At 40.4% G+C, this 23,844-nt stretch overlaps 2 protein-coding genes and 3 long non-coding RNA genes across 6 annotated transcripts in view; 3 read left to right on the plus strand and 2 right to left on the minus strand.

Annotated features, from left to right (window-relative positions):
- Positions 1 to 338: 338 nt before the first annotated feature.
- On the plus strand, positions 339 to 4,135 carry tgoln2 (trans-golgi network protein 2). Its single transcript, XM_037258774.1, has 4 exons — positions 339 to 563; positions 1,345 to 2,252; positions 2,426 to 2,509; positions 2,579 to 4,135. Exons 1-4 carry the CDS (start codon positions 509 to 511, stop codon positions 2,582 to 2,584), a joined length of 1,053 nt encoding a protein of 350 aa, XP_037114669.1. The 5' UTR covers positions 339 to 508; the 3' UTR covers positions 2,585 to 4,135.
- zgc:153044 (uncharacterized protein LOC751678 homolog) lies at positions 3,971 to 5,271 on the minus strand. The gene has a single exon (XM_037258775.1). The coding sequence runs from the start codon at positions 5,014 to 5,016 to the stop codon at positions 4,471 to 4,473; it is 546 nt and encodes a 181-aa protein (XP_037114670.1). The 5' UTR covers positions 5,017 to 5,271; the 3' UTR covers positions 3,971 to 4,470.
- Positions 5,272 to 9,537: 4,266 nt separating this feature from the next.
- On the plus strand, positions 9,538 to 10,560 carry LOC119127476. The gene is made up of 2 exons (XR_005098831.1): positions 9,538 to 9,941; positions 10,377 to 10,560. It is a non-coding gene; the product is annotated as an uncharacterized LOC119127476 (long non-coding RNA).
- A 278-nt stretch (positions 10,561 to 10,838) lies between these two features.
- Positions 10,839 to 14,825, plus strand: LOC119127475. Its single transcript, XR_005098830.1, has 3 exons — positions 10,839 to 10,923; positions 11,033 to 13,501; positions 14,813 to 14,825. It is a non-coding gene; the product is annotated as an uncharacterized LOC119127475 (long non-coding RNA).
- A 3,252-nt stretch (positions 14,826 to 18,077) lies between these two features.
- Positions 18,078 to 23,844, minus strand: part of LOC119127447 — a 188,334-nt gene continuing 182,567 nt past the window's right edge. The window contains exons 6-7 of one of the 2 annotated variants that reach the window (XR_005098824.1): positions 20,941 to 21,049; positions 18,078 to 18,900 (exon numbers count right to left, since the gene is read on the minus strand). This is a non-coding gene — a long non-coding RNA (uncharacterized LOC119127447). The remainder of the gene's footprint in view (positions 18,901 to 20,940; positions 21,050 to 23,844) is intronic. The other variant, XR_005098825.1, reaches the window with a different exon arrangement.

Below are 23,844 nucleotides of genomic sequence, written 5' to 3' on the forward strand. Positions count from 1 at the left end.
TTTGAGGATAACTTATGTGGAAAATGAAGACGGAGACACATTTTGATGCAATAATTCTGGGAAAGGTGAGGAAAAGGATAAAAAAAAAAACGCATGATGGTTACTTTTAAGGTTGTTTCTCGTTGAAACAACACACGGTGCCTGAAATTATTAGCCATCCACGCTTGTCTTTTTTTCCACGAGGATTCGTCAAGTACAAGTTTTCATTTTTGAAAAGGGTGCAAAACAGGAGTGGCGTCCTCGCGATATAGCACTGACATCTAGCGGGGAATTTAATATGATTATTTACATAACTTCTTTCTCCAGGCTCTTGATGTCAGTGACGAGCATTTCGTATGTAAGCGGAACATAGAAGAAGACTCTGATGCGTACACGGAAGAAAGAAACAGACGTGCTTCTGACGCTGTCAAAGCTGAGGTGTCCACTTGTATTTGTCAACGCGGATTTTCACCTTAGCAGAAAGATTTGATCGACTGGTTAGATTCGTTAGCTTTCCATTGCTGACACGATGAGGTTTATTTTCTTGGCATGTGTTACGGTTGTGTTTTGCCCCAAGGTGATAGGTGAGTGGCGTTTTACATGTAAGCTTCGTTCTTATTAACATTGTATTGTGCTGTATCTTTCGTCGATTGAAGTGATTGTTTGTTATTCAAGTAAACTCAGCAGGGCAGCGATATGAATTAGATAAGACAATAATGTCAAAAAACTGTAACGATGATGCGGGGGGGAAGCACTTTAATGTCCTTCCGCATTTGATGTGGAACTGTGTAGACCAGTGTCTTAGATGAATATCATAATCAATAAACTTACATTTATATTTGAACTGACGTTTAATTTCAAAAAGGTGTATTAAAACTGATACCCCTTCAATCTCCGACAACAATGTTGACTCCTACCATAAGAAATCAATTGAACCATTAGCAGGACATTAGTGACGATCGGATAAAAGGAACGGTATACATGACCTCATCTGTTCAATTGATTATGATGCGGAAAAACCGTGCCACTGACGTAATTGAAGCTAATCATATTGTATCAGACTGGCTTCAAAAGTATGGTGGATATTTTTTATTGTTGACACTTGACAGTGCGTTGGAAGTATATTGTTGTGGCCTTAATGATGGAGATACATGAATAAACAAATGGTAGGAGACAATTCATTCTAATTCGGAAACACCTTTATATTATTGAAGCGCTTGGAGACGGAATCAAGGAATACATTATTTTATTGGCATGATCTATTTACAGAAATAAAATGATACAATTCCATGATGGCCTGAAATTCATGATTAGGTTCCTTGTTTGGTTTTGAAGGGAAATAATCATTGTATTCTTTTTTTGTAGGGGCCACAGCACTTTCTGATAAGGATGCATCAGTCAATCAAAAGGTCGGATCTGATCAGAAAGATCTGCCTCTTCACCCTGATGTTAATGCACCTGAAAAGAAGACCCCGGAAGGCTTAGAGCCGCCTCAACCTCCCACACAGAAAGAGACAAAGGACAAGGTTAACGAGGGTTTGCCAGACCAGGTGCCTGAAGCAGTTAAAGAGAACGATTTGTCGAAAGAAGCTTCCAAGAGCAAAATAACTCCGGGGGCTCCAGAGACCAAAAAAAAGATCACAGAGGTCATAATATCAACGGACCACAAAAAGGACGCAAAATCAGGAAATGAAACCAAACCTGCAAATTCAGGAGGAGAGACCACAGCGAAGGCAAAACCTAAAATAGAGCCTACACAGGAGGAAAAAACGCAAGGAGACGTGGGGTTAAAACCGGAAGACCCTGGAAACCAGGTGGAACTTGAAGGGGCGGCTGAACAGGAAGACAAGTCAGCAGAACACACAAAAGAAGAGAAACTAGGAAATCATGGAACGGAGGACGACTCAGAAGGAAATCCTAAAAAAGATAAATCAACAGAGCACACAGAAAAGGAAAAACCAGGAGAGCACGCAGAGGAGAATGAACAAGAAGAGCACGCAAAGGAAACCAAGCAGGAAGTGGAGCCTGGAAAAGCCACATCGAAAGAAGAGCATGCAGAGGACAAATCAAACGCAAATCAGGGCAAGACGACACAAGTGGAAAAAGCTGGCAGTGATGGAAAACCTGGAGATGAAGGTACAAATAAGAAAACAGGAGGCAACCGTCAGTATGGCCGAAATGACGAGATAGAAAGTAGTCATTTCTTTGCATACCTCGTCTCGACGGCAGTGGTGGTTGCCGTGCTCTACATTGCTTACCACAACAAGCGTAAGGTACGTAAGTGGCCTTGGAAAATCTTTTTTTCACACTTGGAAAACAAGCTACATTGGCATAAAAGCACCACATGGAAGTATTTACATTTCACACAATACAACAAAAATAAATTCTGACTTTCCCACCGGCTACTCTCATCCAATACTAAAAAACGTTTGCTTAAACCCCCCAGATAATTGCATTTGTTCTGGAAGGAAAGAGATCAAGATCTACCCGTCGACCAAAATCTACTGACTACCAAAAGTTGGAACAGCAGGTAAGGTGGTTGTTGTTGTTGTTTTTCTAATTTGATTAAACAATTTTATTTTGTTTCTCTCCCTCTCAGTTGTAATCAGATGCTGTGGCCTTGAGACACTGAATGCACTGTTTGATGGCGTACGAGGAAGTGAGCATTTGAACGGACTTGACATTTTGGCTTATGAAGATGTTCTATTTTGTAAATGGATGCTTATTGCTTGACTATGCATAAGATGACACTATTGCCTTATTGACAGTGAAACATAGTGATCGTTGATGAAATATGCATGCGGTGTTTGCACCTTTGTCTTCTTTATTCCACTTTAAGTATGAGAAACCAGACTCAGGATATTTCAGTAGCTGATGAGAGAGAGAGAGAGAGAGAGAGAGAGAGCTTTATTTGTTTTCCCATGCTATTTACTTGCTTTGTTTGTACAACTCTAATTGCACTTTGAGCCAAATAATATGACTCCTTGTAAAAAATATGAAATATTTTATCACTTGTTAAATATGGTCCGGAGCTACCTTATTAAAATATCCATGTATTTGCATCCCTTCCCAAGAATTAAGATTCTTTGGTAGCGTTTTTATCATTTATAGCACCAAGACTAGAAGCAGCAAGACTGATGAATGTTTGATCGCATGACAATGTCGTCAAATGCAAGGTAATGCGCTGCATCTTTATTATATTCATACATTCAAACATTGAAATTTGTAATGAGAGAGGACAGAAGCAAGGTAACTACCATAAAATCCTGTGAATAACAAACATGTTGTATAAGATATGGTCCTCCTATTTACTGATTTCCTTTTATTCTCAGAGTGAATATAAGTTGGTAAAGATTCAAAACATCCCAATAATGCGTGAATACATTTAAATCCAGATTGAAACATGCTATCCCATACTTATGACTAAAGTATTTTTAACATGTCATAAAACCTGCAGCCTTGGTAATTTTTGCAATAGTATTGCAAAATGATGTTCTCAAAAACCTTACACTCATCTTTGTTTTGTTGAAAGTGCTTTTAATTGCAGAATGTGAAAAATATTGAATTGACTTGCGTCGCTGTAAATCAGTGATTTTCCAACCCCTTGGCATTGTCGAAGTACTGAAGTGTCTAATCAATGTGATTTTTTTTTTTATCCTTTTTAATCCTGTGTGAATACCACTATCGTTTTGTTTGCCACACTTATAAATTTGTAATGAGAGGGGAAGGCAAAATAGCTCATTCCTGAAAATGCTTGATTTTGGTTCTGTATTGGATGATGTTTGAAGACTATCCTGTTGTAAATGAAACTGCATTTCTCCCATTTGCTGCCTTCGGTGAAAATTTAAGCGATTTCTTTTTGAAAGCAAACTGACCAACAAATGCATTGCTTAAAAGGTGGTAGAATTTTGGGGGAGAATGAATGATGGAGTAAATAATGTAGAAGATAGTCTTATGTGTGCCAAATAGGAAAATGTTTCAGTGTATTTTATTGAGTTTGACATTGTATTCTAGGAACACCATTTCCAAATGGCAGTGGTCATAATTTATGAAGGAAAAGTCTATCTGGTTGTGTATGGCCGTACTTTTTAATATATCTGGCTAAAATGTTTGGAACACCCTGTTGTCAAAAATAAAGGGTTTTATGATATTTAAAGTTGTGATGGAGTTTTTCCCCGTTAGCCCCACATCACGGACCTAGTGATGGAAAGCGTAATAAAGTAGGTTGTGGTTATGCCTGAAGTTGAAATGAGAAAAATGATAAAGTAGGTCGTGGTTATTTCTGCCTGAAGTTGATATGAGAACAATAATGCACAACCAGCTGAACATTTCTGCAGAAACCACGGTGCATAATGTTGCATGTTAAATTCTTCAGAATGTTAAATTTGATTAAAACCAAGCAGTTTAAAAGCACGTTTTAATGCAGTTCTTCAATTTTGCAAAAGTAGACACAGTTCACAATAAGAAAAGTACACGAGAAGCAGCAGGCTGTCAGAGTGGCATCATATTTCTGGCCTCCTCTTCATACACATCAGGGATCTCTCCCATGGACGATGATACCATCCGGACAGACGTGCACCCACGAAGCTCCTCTTCATAGTGAATTAATTGCTTCCAGAAACCATTATTGGGCCTCGCCATGGGCCGACAGGTCTTGAGCCAAGCGTGTGCCTCCAACAAAGCCACACCGCGGTGCTTGACTAGAAAAGCCATGCAGAATGCAGCTGAGCGGCTCACCCCGGCGTTGCAGTGCACCAATGTGCGACCACCACTCTGTGCGACGTGCTGTATTTTATCTGCCACCTCGTCGAAGTGGTCGCCGAGTCGTGTGGACGGTGAGTCAGACAAGGGAATGTGGACGTACTCCACACCGTGGAAAGCTGCACTGCTGCTTTTGGTCTCTGTGACGTTTATGATGCATGTTATTTTGTTCGCACTCACCAGAGAGGCGCGACTCGCCGCTCTGCCGTTACTCACGTAAAGATGTTCAGTGACTCGACACAGGCCAGAAAGACCCGTAGCGACCGGCGGATGCATCAGACCATCAGTAAAACTCCATACATTTGACCAAATCCTATGTCAACCAGTCAAAACATGCCCGAGAAAAGCTATGGCATATTACTTCCGGTGTTACATGGCAAGTTACTCCCATGTTATTTTGCCCCCCGTCTCGAGTTACGACTGTTATTGTAAGGCGAGTTGCGCAGTTTTGTGTTTCGCGACTGCAGATTCGTCACAGCGACTTGGAACTTCCCTGATTCCAAAACTGTTTAAATTCTCAATAAAAACGCTGAACGAAACGTCTCGTTTGCATTTCCGTCTGGCTGCAAAAAATAGCAAACTTTAAAAAAAAAAAAAAAAAATAGAAAAGTCATCAATGGGATTTGAACAGGTAACGCAAAGAAATAAGAATAGTTTACTTGGCAGAGCCTTAAACGCTGTGCTATAGTGACAAACAGCAAATATTACAGATAATGTTCAATATAGCCAACAACACTAAATTACCCGGCGAGGGTATGCGTTGATCTGAATGTTACCATTACCTGATGTCACTTTCAATCTCAAACTATTTATAGTACTATTCAGGAATAAATAATGACCTCAAATGTAATGTGCATGTTAACAAAAAGGTCAAAACTGCATAAAAGATATACATTTACAACGTCGCCCTACAGCGTCATAACCGACATTTAATGCTTTGCGCCTGCAGACTTTAAAGATGATAATGAAACATAACGACGACCATACTATAGCGCACATGCAGACGTGAGGATATAGTGTAACACCCATGCTATACAAGCCAGTGTTCCATGGTGTAGTGGTCAGCGCTCTGGACTCTCACCTCAGAGACCTCAGTTCAAATCCCGGTGCGACCCAATAAGTATTTTATAATGGAAAAATGTGAAAGTGCCACACCCGCCCTCACCCCTACTTTCTGATTGGCTGTTTGATCTGTGACGTCACATGGACACTCCATTAGGTACACCGCCATTTTCAAGTGTACCTAATAACAGGCCATTTTATTAGGGAAATATCATGGTCAAAGGTCACAGGTGGCAAGCTCTAGTCCTCGGGGCCGCGTTCCAACATGTTTTCCAAGTGACCCTCGTTAAGCGCACCTGCGTGAAAAGTTTTAGCTTCTTTCACGTTCTGCAGGAGCTAAAACTTTTCACGCAGGTGCACTTAACGAGGGAATCACACAGACACTCCATTAGGTACACCGCCATTTTCAAGTGTACCTAGTAACAGGCCATTTTATTAGGGAAATATCATGGTCAAAAGTCACAGGTGTCAAGCTCTAGTCCTCGGGGCCGCGTTCCAACATGTTTTCCAAGTGACCCTCGTTAAGCGCACCTGCGTGAAAAGTTTTAGCTTCTTTCACGTTCTGCAGGAGCTAAAACTTTTCACGCAGGTGCACTTAACGAGGGAATCACATGGACACTCCATTAGGTACACCGCCATTTTCAAGTGTACCTAATAACAGGCCATTTTATTAGGGAAATATCATGGTCAAAGGTCACAGGTGTCAAGCTCTAGTCCTCGGGGCCGCGTTCCAACATGTTTTCCAAGTGACCCTCGTTAAGCGCACCTGCGTGAAAAGTTTTAGCTTCTTTCACGTTCCGCAGGAGCTAAAACTTTTCACGCAGGTGCACTTAACGAGGGAATCACACGGACACTCCATTAGGTACACCGCCATTTTCAAGTGTACCTAATAACAGGCCATTTTATTCGGGAAATATCATGGTCAAAAGTCACAGGTGTCAAGCTCTAGTCCTCGGGGCCGCGTTCCAACATGTTTTCCAAGTGACCCTCGTTAAGCGCACCTGCGTGAAAAGTTTTAGCTTCTTTCACGTTCTGCAGGAGCTAAAACTTTTCACGCAGGTGCACTTAACGAGGGAATCACATGGACACTCCATTAGGTACACCGCCATTTTCAAGTGTACCTAATAACAGGCCACTTTATTAGGGAAATATCATGGTCAAAGGTCACAGGTGTCAAGCTCTAGTCCTCGGGGCCGCGTTCCAACATGTTTTCCAAGTGACCCTCGTTAAGCGCACCTGCGTGAAAAGTTTTAGCTTCTTTCACGTTCTGCAGGAGCTAAAACTTTTCACGCAGGTGCACTTAACGAGGGAATCACACAGACACTCCATTAGGTACACCGCCATTTTCAAGTGTACCTAATAACAGGCCATTTTATTAGGGAAATATCATGGTCAAAGGTCACAGGTGTCAAGCTCTAGTCCTCGGGGCCGCGTTCCAACATGTTTTCCAAGTGACCCTCGTTAAGCGCACCTGCGTGAAAAGTTTTAGCTTCTTTCACGTTCCGCAGGAGCTAAAACTTTTCACGCAGGTGCACTTAACGAGGGAATCACACGGACACTCCAATAGGTACACCGCCATTTTCAAGTGTACCTAATAACAGGCCACTTTATTAGGGAAATATCATGGTCAAAGGTCACAGGTGTCAAGCTCTAGTCCTCGGGGCCGCGTTCCAACATGTTTTCCAAGTGACCCTCGTTAAGCGCACCTGCGTGAAAAGTTTTAGCTTCTTTCACGTTCCGCAGGAGCTAAAACTTTTCACGCAGGTGCACTTAACGAGGGAATCACACGGACACTCCATTAGGTACACCGCCATTTTCAAGTGTACCTAATAACAGGCCACTTTATTAGGGAAATATCATGGTCAAAGGTCACAGGTGTCAAGCTCTAGTCCTCGGGGCCGCGTTCCAACATGTTTTCCAAGTGACCCTCGTTAAGCGCACCTGCGTGAAAAGTTTTTGGTCACTTTCACGTTCCGCAGGAGCTAAAACGTTTCACGCAGGTGCACTTAACGAGGGAATCACACGGACTCTCTACCCTATGGAACCCTCGCTTATGTTACATGGAATATATATGGTTTTATGGAGCAGCTCACAAGCAAATAGTTATAATGGTTATATGGGTTAGCACACGAGAAACTGTGTTGCAAATTCTTCTTTGATAAAACATTTTAGGTCTCACTGGGATTTGAACCCAGGTTGCTGGGGTGAGAGCCCTAAGCACGAACCACTACACTATGGAACCCTTGCTCACATTGCATGGAATATATATGGTTTTATGGAACAGCTCACAAGCAAATGGTTATATGAGGGAGCACATGAGCAACTGTGTTGCAAATTTTTCTATGATAAAATGTTTTAGGTCTCACTGGGATTTGAACTCGGCTTGCTGGGGTGAAAGTCCAGAGCACTAACCACTACGGAACCGTTGCTCACATTGCATGGAATATATATGGTTTTATGGAGCAGCTCACAAGCAAATATGATGGTTATATGAGGCAGCGCATGAGCAACTGTGTTGCAAATTTTTCTATGATAAAATATTTTAGGTCTCACAGGGATTTGAACCCAGGTCGCTGGGGTGAGAGCCCAGAGCAGTAACCACCACACTCTGGAACCCTTGCTCACATTGAATGGAATCTATATGGTTTTATGGATCAGCTCACAAGCAAATAGTTATAATGGTTATATGGGGCAGCACACGAGGGACTGTGTTGCAAATTTTTCTATGATAAAATGCTTTACATCTCACTGGGCTTTGAACCCAGGTCGCTGGGGTGAGAGTCCAGAGTACTAACCACTACACGATGGAACACTCGCTCACATTGCATGGAATATATATGGTTTTATGGAACAGCTCACAAGCAAATGGTACCATGAGCAACTGTGGAGAGGTTCTACTTTGTGCACGTTGTCGCCCCCAGCTGTGCAGGATGTTAAATACATACGTGAAGGCATCTCCCTTTTTCATTCAGTACTGGTTAATTGCGGTATTCTGTACTGTACAGATAACTTACAAATACTAAAAAGTAAAAGTTAGAACGGATTTAACTGATTTACTTACGTAAAAGTACGATCTAAAAAACAGTGGCGTCAAAATGAAGTTTTATGTAAATTAGACTGCTTAATACATTACTATCATTGTTTTTAAATCACAGATGCAAATAAACTTGACTTGATTTTTTTTGCGCGTAACCCAAATCTACCCTCGTTATTTCTCAAACACATATTATTATTATTATTATTATTAATATATAAATATAATAAAAATATAAAAATATAATATAATGTGCAATTTAGTAATACATTTAGTTATGCTGTATTCATAAATTAGAGATTAGGATCAGCAACAGGTGTATTTTTTTCTTAAAACTTCATAGCTATAAAATCACAAAGCATAATAAAACCCACATTGTGCAAGCTATTATCATTCGAACTTGATTTGTTTTTGTGGTTACAATGAAGTTTAGAGTATAATTTGTTTTGTAAATGTACAATGTATATGTAAATCAAAAGCATTGTCTGATTTTTATTGGTTAATTTTCACAATATTTCCTATTTATTATTACTTTTGTCATACTTTTGTGACCACTGTGGGTTTTACTTCCATTAACAGAGGGATACCAACAATTTTTGTCCATGGGCGTATGTTTGAAAATATCCAAATTAACGGCGTCACAAATGTCTGCTTATACTCCTGCACAATGGTACCAAGAATAGTAGTGTTTCTTGTTCGAGGTGGTGGCTGGGGGTGTTGATACCCGCAGGCAGTCCTCGGTTGCCCAGGAAACAGATGGCGGATGAAGGGCGGACATACAAAAGAGCACAAACCTGTAGCAGCAGCTGGGGAGCGGCTCCACTGACTTATTCATGTCGACGCAGCCTCTCGCAGCCAAGACGGTCTTTTGTTTCGGGACTTATCCACATTATCCAGTGCTCCTAACTGGGTTGTGCGCAGCTGCTCCCGGCACTCCCACTTGAGCTTGCAGCAGCTCTGCAGCTGAACACTATGTAGGAGCGACCATCTCGCTCTTTTACTGCAGGAAACAACATGGTGCCTGTTTGTCATGTTGGCTGCTTTAGTGAGAGATCTAATACAATCACGCCGACGTTGTGGGAGATGTGCAACCTGCAGATGACTGGTAAGTAAAAGATCCATGCTATATGGGCATGTATTTGCAAGCGTATTTTATTTATAGCATCCTACTGCGTGCGGCACGGTCGGCTCAGTTTGTCATTTCTTAAATATATATAACAACAGCATCAATCTTTGCTGTGACAGAGAAGTCAGTATGATTATACTGTTGTGCTTATAGGGCATAATCACAATTGTTCTCAATATACAGTGATTTGTTTATGTTTTTTCATAACAGCATTTCCCTCATGTAAGCGGCTGCATACACATATACTGACTCCGGGGCTTTTTTTATTGCCAAATTAAGTGACCTAAATTCAACACTAAGCTTTGCCTGCAGCTTCCTGAAAAAAGGTTGCTGCATGATGTTGAGGGGAAAATCCCAATTCAAATTCTATTTTGTATTCAAATGCTATTGCTGTTGTATGCTTATGATTTTTAGGAAGTAGTGTGCTGGGATTTACTGGATTCAACCTCAAGGACTGTCCACCTGACACCAATTCAGGCCACTGGAACAGCAGCTGGACAGGTTATGTGCTCAAGACTATATTTTCTAATTACACCCAAGAGAGGGGCTCTTTTGATATTGTGCAATATTTGTTTATTCAAATCAATGTGAAATATTTGGTGTGGCAGCTGTATATGTAGTTTCATTAATTTATGGATTGACATCATCAAGGAGTGGCTTGAGAGGACTGCAGGTTTTTTGTAGCTTTTTGTACAGATTCGTGTTGTGTGTCCCTGTCAGTTACATGGATAGACAGCAGTTTTGGTCTCACTTTGGACTCATCGTGCTGAGGACATCGCTTCAATGACTTGCCTTGGGCTGCCTCAATGAAGGTAAATAATGCCCCTGCATATTTAAATTGAGAGAATTTTAATCTCCACCTCACTTATTTTACATTTACTCTGTATTTGCAAGGGTGCGATTTGTGCATATACTGTAGATTGGAACAGGAGCGATGGGTTGCCATATGATGTCTATTATGGTGAGAAGTTCACAAACACAATTCATAGTTTGGTCAAACTTATAACCTCACCTAATGAATACATTCTTATCGAGACGTTTGACTTAGTGTCATGTATTTTCTCCTGCAGTGGGATACTGGACCACCGAGTCCCTGCTACCCTGGACGGATCGACTTCTAATGCTTTTGTGTGTCACTGAACAATGCATTTGAGTGATCAGATTTCTTCCTTTCTATCTGTTAGAAAGAGAAATAGATCCAGTTTTCAGCATGGAGGTGGTGTCATGTGACAATACTCAGTCCTTTCTCTTTCAATGACGCACATAAATCCTAAACTAGCTTTATCAACCATTTTTTTGCACATGCAAAAGCCACTGTGGCTGCCAAGACTTTTATTTTCTGCTGTGTGCAATGACATCCCCTTGTTGTCTTGGTTACCTCCCCGATTAGTTGCTCTCTTTCTCCTGGAAGAAGACATTGAAATTCACCAGAAGTCATTCTATAGCTTACATAGTTCTTGTCGATCAAAATACCTACCCACATATTTTCTATATTTTCGCCTAAAAAGAATCCCCCACTTTCAAAATGTGTTTGATAATCTTAGCCAGCTTTGTGTATTTCTTTATGTCCTACCTATCATAGATAGTGCAATGTGGCCATTTCACTTAAGCGTGAATCTGTGTGAACGCACGTCTGTATGCATGTGCAATATTTCTGTATCTTTGCGTGTCCGTGTGCATGTTTACAAGTTCTAGTACAGAATGCACCAGACCCCGGACAAAATATTCAGAAATAATTATTTGGCATTTTGCCCTCACTACTAATCAAACTATAGTAATAACCTAAATCTAAACATCTGGAGGATACTTGTGAATAATCACAAGAATGCTGCCAAAAGACTGACTTGTGTCTGATTCCTAAACAAAAGTCAGCATATGCTAATAATAACGCCAACACATTTTTACAGAGGTCTGGATTATACTAACATTATCTCCCTAACAAGACTAATTTCTGCTAACAGTGTGATGACTACTAACCTCTCCGCTCAGTGCTATTGGCTGGCCTCACACTCAGTGACTAACCCTCTGCTTTGTGGCCGCAAACACACACAAACCCTCTCCTCTCTCTTGATCCTGCAACCCCTCTTCTACAAAAACTATTCCGGCTGATCGTGACAGAAGGACATCAAATATAAACATGAGCTGAGTGCATCAAGAAGGGTTTCAAGATTTGGGGAGGAAATGGCATGAGCCAGAAGCAGGAAAGTGGCTTATCAAACCTGGCTTGACCACAAAGTCCACCAAAATTTTGTGATGGATTGTGTCACACTCGAGGCCGAAGTCAGAGAATCACAAGTGTGTGTGACTTTGTGTGCACGGTGTGGTCAAGCTTTGCAGGTGAGTGCCTTAATTGTTGTCACCAAGGGCAACGTTACTAACTCCCTCTGATACTAACAATGGCACCGTTGCCAAGTACTAACATCTCTGCTCTGCATATCTTTTTATTCTTCTCACATTTTCCAAAAGAAAATATCTCTCTGTCCTTGTTGATTAACAGACTAAAGCATGGCCTGTGTTAACAAGAATTATGTTTGAAATCTTAATGACAACTCATCATTTGTGTATGGAACACAACAGTTTTCCACAAGCTACTAACATTCTTGGAAATATGACAAATACTAACCAGAAAGCTTTAAATAACTAACAAACTAACATACTAATTAACTAACAAAGACAATGACTAACCTATGAGCTTGATAACTGAATCGCTCATCATGCGGCCATGTAATAGAAATTGCGTCACATACTGAGCGTGCTAACAAGGTTGAACGTAACCTACTTAAGTCGGATGCGAGCGCAGATGAGTGAGTGGGTGGCCACATATGGAGGATACTTAGTCTGTCTCCCTGATTTTCCATCCTAAGGAATATTTTTAGTGCAGTAATTAAGAGCGAGAATATGATGCAAAATGTTGTCACGACTATCTCTTATGACAATGGCTCATTTATTTTGGCTGAGAATCAAAGCGGTTGGCTCTGTTCTGTACCTTAAATGCCATCCAATCATCATTCTTCAACAACTCTTACAGAAAAATATAAAAATCATGTTCTCATCGCATGATGTCTTAGTGAATGTAGTTAGAGATTCCAAGCATAGTTCTACTGTCCCTGTACATGATGCTACAAATTACAGTATGCGTTAAACAAACATTTGAAGGTGACCACTGTAAACCCTCTAAAAATATTTATAGGTGCACAATGACATCACCAAGCAATCATGTGGTCTGACATGATGTAAATTATGCTAATACACCTTTGGACTCAGATTAGTTGCATTACGTAATAAACAGATTTACTGTTTGTGGCATTGTGTTATATGGCTTGTGAAAAGCTCACACTTCAAGTTATGATGTACTCAGAGACAAAAGAACCACCATTTGTGAAACCATACACAAAAAAGCATACATTACATAGGCACTCAGTGTAGTGTACAATGCAGAGCTCCACCAAGGTCTGGAAAAGGGCATCCATTTAGTCAATCATTTTTCATGTACTGCTTGTGAAGGCCCACCTGTGTCCATTTAGTACATTGTTTTTCTCGTCTTTCATTTTATAATTTTTTTCCCCAACATATAAATTCAATTCTGTTAATAAAGAAACACTATGCAGGTCAAAATACCCAAAATGAAAAATACCTGAATGAGATGTGAAACTTTTTCTTCTCTGTGCAGTTTGGGGCTCATACAGCCAAGAAGTGTAACTTCAGGTCACGCCAGGAGTGACTTAAAATACTGTTTTCAATGGGGCCTGTCAGCCTCAGACCCTTGAATCGTCATCACCTTTCTCCCCCTTATGGAGGGGTGCCCCTGCTATGTGCTCAGTGTAGTCGATTGGGTATTTTGTTTGGAGTGCAAAGTCCTGGAGCACCATTATCCTAAATGACACATTTCGTTGCGTGATTGCTGTAATCGTACTGAAGCATGATTACTGCACATGATCTCTGCTCATTCAGAACAGATGATTCCATTCTAAAACAATGCAGTACACACTTGGCTGCCATGTACCAGAAGGGGGCAGCCTCAACAAATTTGAGGAGGCCTGTGGGTGCTTCTGCTAGAATGCATATCACAATGAAGGCAAATTAAAGCATAATGGTATTTTCCTCCTCAAATGACATACTTAAAATCCCTTTCAGCATACAACAAATACATACAGGAGCGTATAAATCGTATCTCACTTATTTATGTATAAAAAAACAATCCCACTGACAAGTTTCAGGTACTTCCACGGAGGTGCTGATCCAACTCTTGTTTGTCTTAGTGGAAGTCTCTCTTGCAATGCGCAAGACGCTATCGTCCTGAAAACCAGTTTGCAACTCAACTGATCTAATGTCATAATATTTTCTTCCGCCATTCATTGACCCCAGCACCAGCTTTGCTTGATTTCTTCACTTTGAGCTCTACTCCCCCACTCCTAAAATGTGAGTTGGATGCGAACCAGATGACAGAGTTTTCCACAGGTATGGGTAGCGGGGCCCGGGGTCTTCATGGGTCATCCATAATTCACGGCAGCGCTGCGAGCACAGTCCTAACACACACAATACCCCTCAAAGAATACTCGGGCTCCACTTAAAGTCTTAAATATCACACGCACTCCAGTTCAAAGGGAGGTAGTCTGGCATGAAAAGCATTAATCGACTTAATGATGTTTTCAGTTAAATGGTTTAACATTTGCCAGTCTATGAAAACAGTATGTGTATGAGTATGTGGACTAAAATAGAGGCAAAGGGAGAACTATAGCTGTAGATGTCTCAAAATGTGTGCTAAATGTTTGCAGAAAAGTATGAGTGGCACTGTAAGAGGTGCTGTGCTGCCCTGCAGTTCATAATAGTACATTCATTCAAAATTCAAGTAGTTTTATTTATAGGTAAGTAGTTTTTATTTATAGGATAAGTGATAAAGAAAGAAATGGATGGATGAATGATTTTTTTTTTTTTTGTCCAATAGTGACTACTAAACTGCTCCCTTTGCCCCAAAATGTAAATGGTAATCTAACATAACTAACAATCTCCACAATCAAGACAGTAAAAAAAAATGCCAAGTAACAAAATGAAAAACAAATGCTTAACAAGCATTGCATTTTCATAATTGCACATAGTCATATGCATTATAAAGCCAGTTCCAGATTTCAGAGATTCTGTCTGTTATTTTGGGCCCCAAATGCACAGTATAGAAGATCATGAGTTGCAGTTGAGAACGTCACAGTTAGGGTGAGGGGTTGCCGGTCTTCAAATGTACAATGGGGTCTTTAAGAGAGGGGCAGGGGGAGTCTGAGAAAATGGCTTGCAGACTTTTAAAACATTTGAAGAGGAAGAAAATGGCTACGAATAAACCAGCAATGAAAAGCGCCATCTGTGTCCCAAAGCCGCTGCAGGTTCCCGAGACCAACAAATCTTCCAGAGGATGACATGGCTCAGAGTTTGCTGAACCACAGAACCTAATATGGTTTCAGTATTTGGGAAAACTTAAAAGCACACTTTTTTTTCTGATAAATGTTCATGCAAAATTGCTTGTATACAGCTCCACTTTCTTCAAGCCCACTTATTGCCTCTAAAACCTTTTCAAATTCATATTAGCCAGGATGTTCTTGGTCAAACCATCTTCTCCCACACACACCGAGCTCCGTTAATAACACAAAAACTGAGCTCTGACTTCATATCACAACAGCATCCAGAATGTCTTTCTCTCCCCTTCTTGCAGCCAACATTCAGTCCAGATAAGTGAACAGTCCAAAAAAAAAAAGCCAATCTGTCCTACGAGCTACTGAATGATGGACAGTAATTAAAAGTTAGCTAATAACCTCTTCACACCTGACATTTCAACAGGGAGGTCCTGGACACCATTATCTACATATAGATTAAACAGCGTAATTGGCAGGAAGATAGGGTTAGGAGGATCGCGAAAGGAAAAGAAAAAAAAAACGTCCCATTGCCGATCCATTAAGCAGAATATCTGAGTGACACTCTGATTTTGCTCTACTTGCTAATGCGACAGGAATTGAGCTGAACTAAAATGCTAAATGAATGAAGCCTATCTTGGTGTGGTTATTACCGGGGCAAACATCGGCCATGGAAAATAGCTTTAATTTCATAATAATTGCTAGATGGACGTGACTCGTTAGAGACACAGTGTGAGAGTGGAAAAAGAGGGAGGGGGAAGGAATGCAGACATTTGAGGATAAAGAAGAGGAAAATGGCTTTGCATGTATTCTGTCAGCTGAGCAGACAGTGATGGAGGGCTGTGTTAGAAGACTCATGAAGATGAATTTATATGTATACATTTTTAAAGTAGTCTCCTTCTTGCATTTTAAAATGTGTGACTTCACTGGGTACAGTCTATGTACTACACATATGCTTTTGCAATGTTCATTGACAAATTAATTCCGATTTATGATTTCCATACTAAAGCATTACTGAATTATTTGGTGAGGCGCATATGGATGAACAACCCTCTGAACAACGAAGAGATAAAACCAAATGACATGATAGGAGGAGATCATTATTGAGAGGAAAAGGAAGAGCTCATGCTCCAAAACATACCACATCATGTGTCAAATAGTGGAGCCGGAGTGGATGTGCATGGCCAATAATGGAACAGACTCACTGTTGTTTACAACTGCCAATGATTGTAATCAAATTTAAAAAATGACCGTTTTATTTAATCCCTGTATTATGAGTCTTTGTGAAGTCCCTACTTATGACTTTACCTTCTTTTATCAGATGTTTTAAAACGTTTCTGATCTTAATAGGTAATTATAAAGCAGACTGGCTCTTTGCCTGCTTTCTTCAGTTTTCCTTTCTACTGTTATGCACCCGTTATTCATTGACAAGACAGATTATAGGCAGGGATACATTACATCATGCTGATCAAGAAAATGTGGTGGTCATGTGTGTTGCGCATAAAAAAGATGACATGCAGATGTAGTGTACAAAAGAACACGTTCAAAGCATACTATATTCTCTTTCATCTAAAAAGAATCATTTCTTTTTCTCTTGTGACAATGCTGAAACATACTACAATAATTCATCACAGCTGACTTTGTGACGTTTGACATCCACGCAGAAAACTTTGGGGCACATTCCCACTTATTGAGAAATATGACATGTTCACATATTTACCACTAGATGTCCCTCTTGCGTTAGTCACAATGTGGACCTGAACTACAATATGTATGTGACCATAACTTGACTCTCCAGGCCTTAAATACATCCATCATGACCGGAAGTGTCAGTCTTTTCAAAAACAAACAACATTTCTTGCCCTCTTCTTTATCTCTTTGTCCCTCTCTCTCTCTCCCTTCTCTCTTTCTCCTGTTCTTCTTTCATGTTTACTTTCATTGGAAAGGATCATTTTACTGTTTGTACAAGGGGGATTGGTGCTGTTAACAGGTGTAGGGTAAGGAGATCCCTACAAGCAGCCAAGACATTGAGAGGGTCACACCCCTCCTATCCTCAAGCCTTGCATTCACGCCAGCCGTCCTCCTCTGATGGATTGCACCACCATTCATCTACATTATGTCACTGGCAATGAGCTATCACTTCAATCTGGCCCAAACCATGCACTGGGTTTGTTTCTGTTGACACTTCTTAAGCACTCACTTCTCCACCTGATTACTGTCTCTGCCTGTGGGACTGACAAGGCCTGCTCATGACGTGTGTGTGTGTGTATGTGTGTGTTCTGTAAACCTGTTTTGTGTTGCTTTAGCTGTTTAAAAGGCTTCAAACAACAACCCAGATGTGCTCATTTCAACCACTTAAGATGGAGGAAGGCAAATAGTCATACCGCTATCGTGAAATGACATTTTATGAATGGAATGTACTTCAGATTAGCTATGTATGGTACAGATCAAGAAATCTATAGACTGATTTTAATAGACTCCAGTCATCTAACGTTTCATCTTTCTGCTCCAGCTTTCTTGCAGCGTTTTGTAATCCTTCAGTTTTTCTCAAATTCTTCAAGAATTCCTATCAGCTGTTTGACAGATGTCTTATGGTCTCGTTTTCTTGAAACTGTACTTGGAATATTCTATACTCGTCTGGGTTTTGCTAAATGACTTGACAAGTGCATTAGTTACACAAAAGGACACGTACACATAATGACTGCTTTTACAATAGTTCTTTTGTCCTAATTGCATGGCTAAAAACAGCGCTCGCACTTTTTGATGCAGGAAAAGATAAACATCACACAAGAAGGAAATGAGGGAAGAAAAAGGGAAGCGGGCGCTGATTTGTGATTTGCTGTTTAATGAGCCCATTTAACATGTTACTAGCTTGTTACTTTTCATAAACAACCTCATAACTTGTTCACATTCAGTACCCGGAGAAACAGGCTATGGGTTTCTGAAAAATCCGTTATCATGCCTCCCAGTCACACAAATTATTTAAAGATGCGAGTCAAATATGGAATTGATGAAGCATTGATTGAAATTGTGCATTACCTAACGTGGAATCTATTCTTCCAATCACTTTCAAATGCTTGAATTGCACAATAGCCATGCCTGACAGCAGGTTCAGTAGAATTATAAAAGAAATTCCTTTCCCAACATTTGCATCATTCCTTTCATGTCTAGACATTGGAAATATATATTTTTAAAGAAATTCATTTCACGGGCTAGCGTGTCATCTCTTGAGAGTGCCATTTGACTGAAGTCCCTGTGTAGCTGCTACAAAGCTTCCACATTGGTCCATATTCATGAAGGTGTAGCGATTACTGACATATTTTCTTATGGGAACAAATCACCAGTAGGTTGTGAAGAATCCGTCGTGTCGATAGCGTCTCGGGAGCTTTGTTAGATTCTGCTGATCTGAGGCCAGTCTTTGTATTGTCTGTCATCTGGGGAAGTTCCCATGGACGGGACACATTTCAGCCCCCCTCCTTTGTGAAAGTCACTCCTGATAGTGAATGGGAAGAAGGCAGACAGTGACTGGAAGTGTTTTTTTTCTGCCAAATAAGAAATAGTAAAAGTTCAAGCAAAAAAAAAAAATTTGATGAAGATCATGGGTCAAACAGTATGATGATTTCCAAGTTACTCTCATGTCAACACATTTTTTCCATAAGAAATAATAAACCAGAATTCATTTGCTAGAGGCTCAGATTGCCATTATCACAAAACTGTACATTTAGCGCTCATAGTAATATTTTACCATATGTTTAAAACAGTTGCCAGGTAAACTAAATATATACCACCATAGTTTTAGCTTGCTAAAACTAGCTTGCCTAGATGGGGTAACCCTATCTGGTGCAAGTGAGCGAGTGCTAGAAGTGAATTATGGCCTTAGAACAGAATGTTAAACAAGGAATGCACCAGTGCATTTGGCAGGAGCAGGACTGACTGGTAAGTGTCGTTTTGCAAGTGATGTTCAGCTCACAAATCAAAAAGCTTTGTGAGATCGGGAATACAATCTTTGCTTGTTGGTATTTGTTCTTAACCACAAAGCTTATTTGATTTTGTGTAAGACAAATTATTCAGATACTGATAACTTAATTGTTGGAATAAGTGTCTGTCAGCAGGCAGCATAAGAATTTATGTTGAGTTTGTGTTTGCTTTGTCATTGTGTACTGTTTAAATAATTCTATTTAGCTTTTGCTTAGCATTCAATTAATTATTTGACTACTGAGCTGTTGCAAAAAAGTTTTGATTTGCTGACGTCTTGAATGATGATAGTTGTAATTTCAGGTTTAGTTAGTCTTTCAAGGCACTTGTTTACTGGAAATCTTGTTTAGGAGAACTCAAATTTGTACACCTTGTACATACAATATTTTGGGGAAACACTAAAAGCATAGCAAAACCATTTTCAGTTTTGTTTACAATTTTGTGTGTGTTGGTGAGGAGGATACTACCCTGACTTAAATGGTTTGTGATCAGTGTAGGCAATTGAAATTATTTTCTGCCGATGCATATTGACGATAGGCGCGACAATGTTTATCCTGACAATTTTGTCTTTTTACCCTTGGGAGCATTATTATTTTTTTTTAGCTCATAGTCTTTCCACTGAAAGATGACATTGAACATGTGCCAGACTGCACACACACACATAGAAGTGAAGGTTAGCAACAAGTCAATAAGTGAAAACAAAGCAAAACAGCGAAGGTTATGAAGGTGTTGTTTGAATGCAGATGGTTACATACACGTCTGTCTGTGCGCTTTAATGTGCTTGCCTACCCGAGTCTTCTGTAGTCTAGTACAAGGTCCAGGTATTCCTCCTCTACCTCATTAGTGCAGATTTACACCGCAGCTCGGTGAAGGCAGGCAGGTTGGACCTCCCACTCCCCTCTACCATTCCCATACTCATACATACACTGGCCTGGACTCCCCCCTTTCCTCCTTTTCTTTCTCCCTTGCTCTGTCGTGCTCCTTATTTGCCTGCCGTGCGCGCACAGACAATGGGGCCCTGGAGAATACCAGCTTGTGCTGAATTATTCAAATCAGCAGTGGCAGCAAGCTAGAGAGCAAAGGAGAGGGACGAGAGGTAGAGGAGACTGAGGGTGCAGCAAAGTGAAAGAACCCAGTATGATGGGAAGAGGACGTGGAGGAAGAGAGGAACAGTCAGAGATCGAGTGAGCGAGAGAACACCAGATAGGGAAGCGAGGCGTTGGGGAAAAGGTGGAGAAGCTCTTCGTCTCTGCATGCAAATCGCCTTTTGCTCCGCGTCCCCCCCCCTCTCTCACTCACCCTCTCTATGAGTCACCCCCTGCCCTTCACTGCTTCATTAATACACATCTGTACCCATCCCCTCCGCCTCCCCTTCTCTCCAGGAGGAGAGAAACAGAGGGGTGGGGGTGGTGCTGGCGGGGTGGGAGGCTGGGAAGTGGATAGGTGTTCGACAGAAGCGGCGTGCACTTGGCAGGAGGAGAATGCGCCGGTAATTAGCTCGCCCCGGTACAGATAAAGAAAAAAAAATTAAAAAGGAGAAGAATAAAGAAAGAGGAGATTTGTGGGGAAGAGAATGGGGAGAAACCAGCAAAGCTCTGAAAACAAACCTGCCAGGCTGAACTCCCTGGAGGCGAGACCTGGACATAGCGGTGTGCAATCCGGGAACAAAGGGAAAGTGAGGAGAGTAAGGATAAAAAGTTGGGAGGCTGAAGAGGCCTATGGAAAAAAAAGTACAAAATATAATTTGTTTTAATCACAGTCCATTAACTGCTATAAGTGAAATGTCAAAGTACCAATACATAACTTTTTTTGCACCAATCATTTTTAATGCCTATAGTCATTTTAAAACAAGATTACACTAAAAAGGCAAGTGATGTCTTTTGAGGTCATGAAAATGTGATTTACCAACAATAATGAAATGTGAAAGAGACACTCGATCGCTCAGTGGCAACGAAGGTTAATGAACTTAAGTGCGTCTGTCTTTACTAATTAACAGTGAACCACCCAATTTTACACTTGTATTTTCTTTTTCTTGCGTGCAGAGCTTCTAAACTGCATTTAAGTGGTGACAAAATGTGTGTGTGTGAGTGTCTATGTGTGAGTGAGACAACTTGACCCTTAAGTTCTTTGCTGGCCTCATTAGCAAAAGGACTTGGTTCATTAAATGATGTGAGCAAGCAGTGTAGTCGGCACACAGATCACACACTGATAGGCTCCCTGTGCCTTGCGCTGTTTTGTGATCTTTAATGTAGTTTGACTAGTCTGTCTGATTTGAACAATAAAAACAATCAAGGGTTTTTATTATTATTTTTGTTTAGATCACTTTTCAACCCATTTTTAAAGATTCTGCGAATGTATATTGAGAAAAGTGTATACATGTATATCTTAACATGAATTGATTTTAGCATTACAGGAATACATGTAAAACATTTGTGTTAACTTTGAAAAATAGAGTCAAGGCTTACTTTAACTATTAAGTGACAATGTTATTGTACTCTGCTTGTCACTGTGTTGGGTATTACTCAGCAAAATAAATTTCAAGTGAAATTGATTAGAAGGTGATGAAAGACAGCTCACTGTCCTGTCATGACAACGTTCTTTATTGTTTCTGAATTTAAGTAGTGCTCCTGGTAACCTTTTTGGTTGTGTTGTAAATAAGCAAATTGTCATTGACAAAGAGGATCAAATTTTCCTCTGCCAATGTTGACAGTGTTGGTATCACATATATGTACCCATTGTTGATTTTGATTGGTTGTGAAAGGTGACATTGGCTGACAAGGGTGAACTACTTTCAAATTAGCATCCCAGTAAAAAAGTTTTATGCAAGTTATTTTGACTGAGGTCAGTTTTGAAATTGCAACATTAACAGCATTTGACAGCATGACAGTATTACAGTCTCTTCTCATAAAAATGTTGTTGCTGCTTTTGTACATGCAGTAGAAGGGTGCTGTGTATAATTTGTATGTACACACACGTATTGTAGTTGGTAAAGAAAGAAAATGAAAAGAAAAGAATAAGAAAAAAAAGAAAATGGTCACCAAAATAACTTGAACCTAACAAAAGTGACAATAAATAATCATAAAAAAATATCAATCGCTTTGTTTTTTTTGGTCCAACACAAAAATAATAATAATAGGGAAAAAACGGTATCCCTATTATTTTGTTCCTTTTGCAGCAATGACGCGCTCAATGAAAATGTCTTGACAATCTTAATATTGTGACATTCTATATACACAAACACAATAAAAATGTTTCAAACACTCCAAAACTTAAACATGACAACATACTACCTAATCTTTGTTTTGTGTTGTATTTTGGCCAAATCCAAATTTGTACAAGCTTTTGCCATTCAACTTTAGAGGTTACTCTTTCTAGGACTGTACACAACTTTTCATTTCATTTCCTACAAATGTATTTTGACAGTAAAATAGTATGAAGCACTCACATGAGCTTACATCAATGTATTTCACTCATCTCTGGAAAATTTTCCTTTTTATTCCTTGCACCGGGCAAACATCCAACAGCCTCATGGCAAGCAAGCTCACTTCTGATACCATATGTATCAAAGCGGCACCCACGGGATACGAAACCAGCAGACGGACTGAACAGTATGGCAGTCGGTACAAGTACACAAATGGAAGACATGGAAATCTGTGTAAAATGCAAGGTTAACTTTATAAAGAACAGTCACAACCGCATTTTACATTCATTGCACAAAATGTGACCTCTGTACTTAACCCATTACAGGAGTAAACTCAGCAAGCGTTTTAGTGGAACAGTGGTCATCCAGTACCTGTGCAAGTCAGGTAAATCAAACTTCAGTCATAGGCCAAGCTGTCAAACAAAACGAATACTAGGTAGACAGCAGTGCTGTTTATTTCAACTTCAAAGTTATTCACCAATGTCAAGGCTTGTTTATATTCATTTTTACTGGAAGAAGATCCCAGCAAATACAATTCAACTTTGTCTGAATATGAGTGAGTTTCCTCTCACTCATTTTGAATACTGTATCTAGCAGATTTCACACAGACAATAATGCGCTGCACCATATTTTGGTGGAAATGCTCGAGACATTTATGCACTCTAATATTAGAAATTAGTAAGCTCACACTCCTATGCTCCCTTCCTTGCCACCATTGATGGTGGTGCCCTCTCAAGACTTGGCTGTGGATTCATTCCACCCCCTGTGCGCCAGAGAATCAGGACTGTGGCGTCCCAAGACGGTCTGGCTGTGGTTTTACATGCGCCACGCTTCTTTATAGTAGTGCAGAAGCAGCAAGCAGCCAGCCAGCCGGCCAGGCCGCCCTGTCTCCTCACATTCGGTTTGAAGTGTCAGCTCAGAGTGCTCTACTGGGAGCTAAGCTTGGCAGTGCTGGCGCCCGGGCTCAGATGGACCATTGATAGGGCCTTCTGCCCAACAGTCCCATGGGGGCAGGTAGGATGGGTGAAAAAGACAGGTGTGTTTATGTTTGTTGTGTTGTTGCCCCCACCACAGCTACTCTTTCTGAACA

The sequence above is a fragment of the Syngnathus acus genome, chromosome 9, assembly GCF_901709675.1.
Source record: "Syngnathus acus chromosome 9, fSynAcu1.2, whole genome shotgun sequence".
NCBI classification, from domain to species: Eukaryota; Metazoa; Chordata; class Actinopteri; order Syngnathiformes; family Syngnathidae; genus Syngnathus; species Syngnathus acus.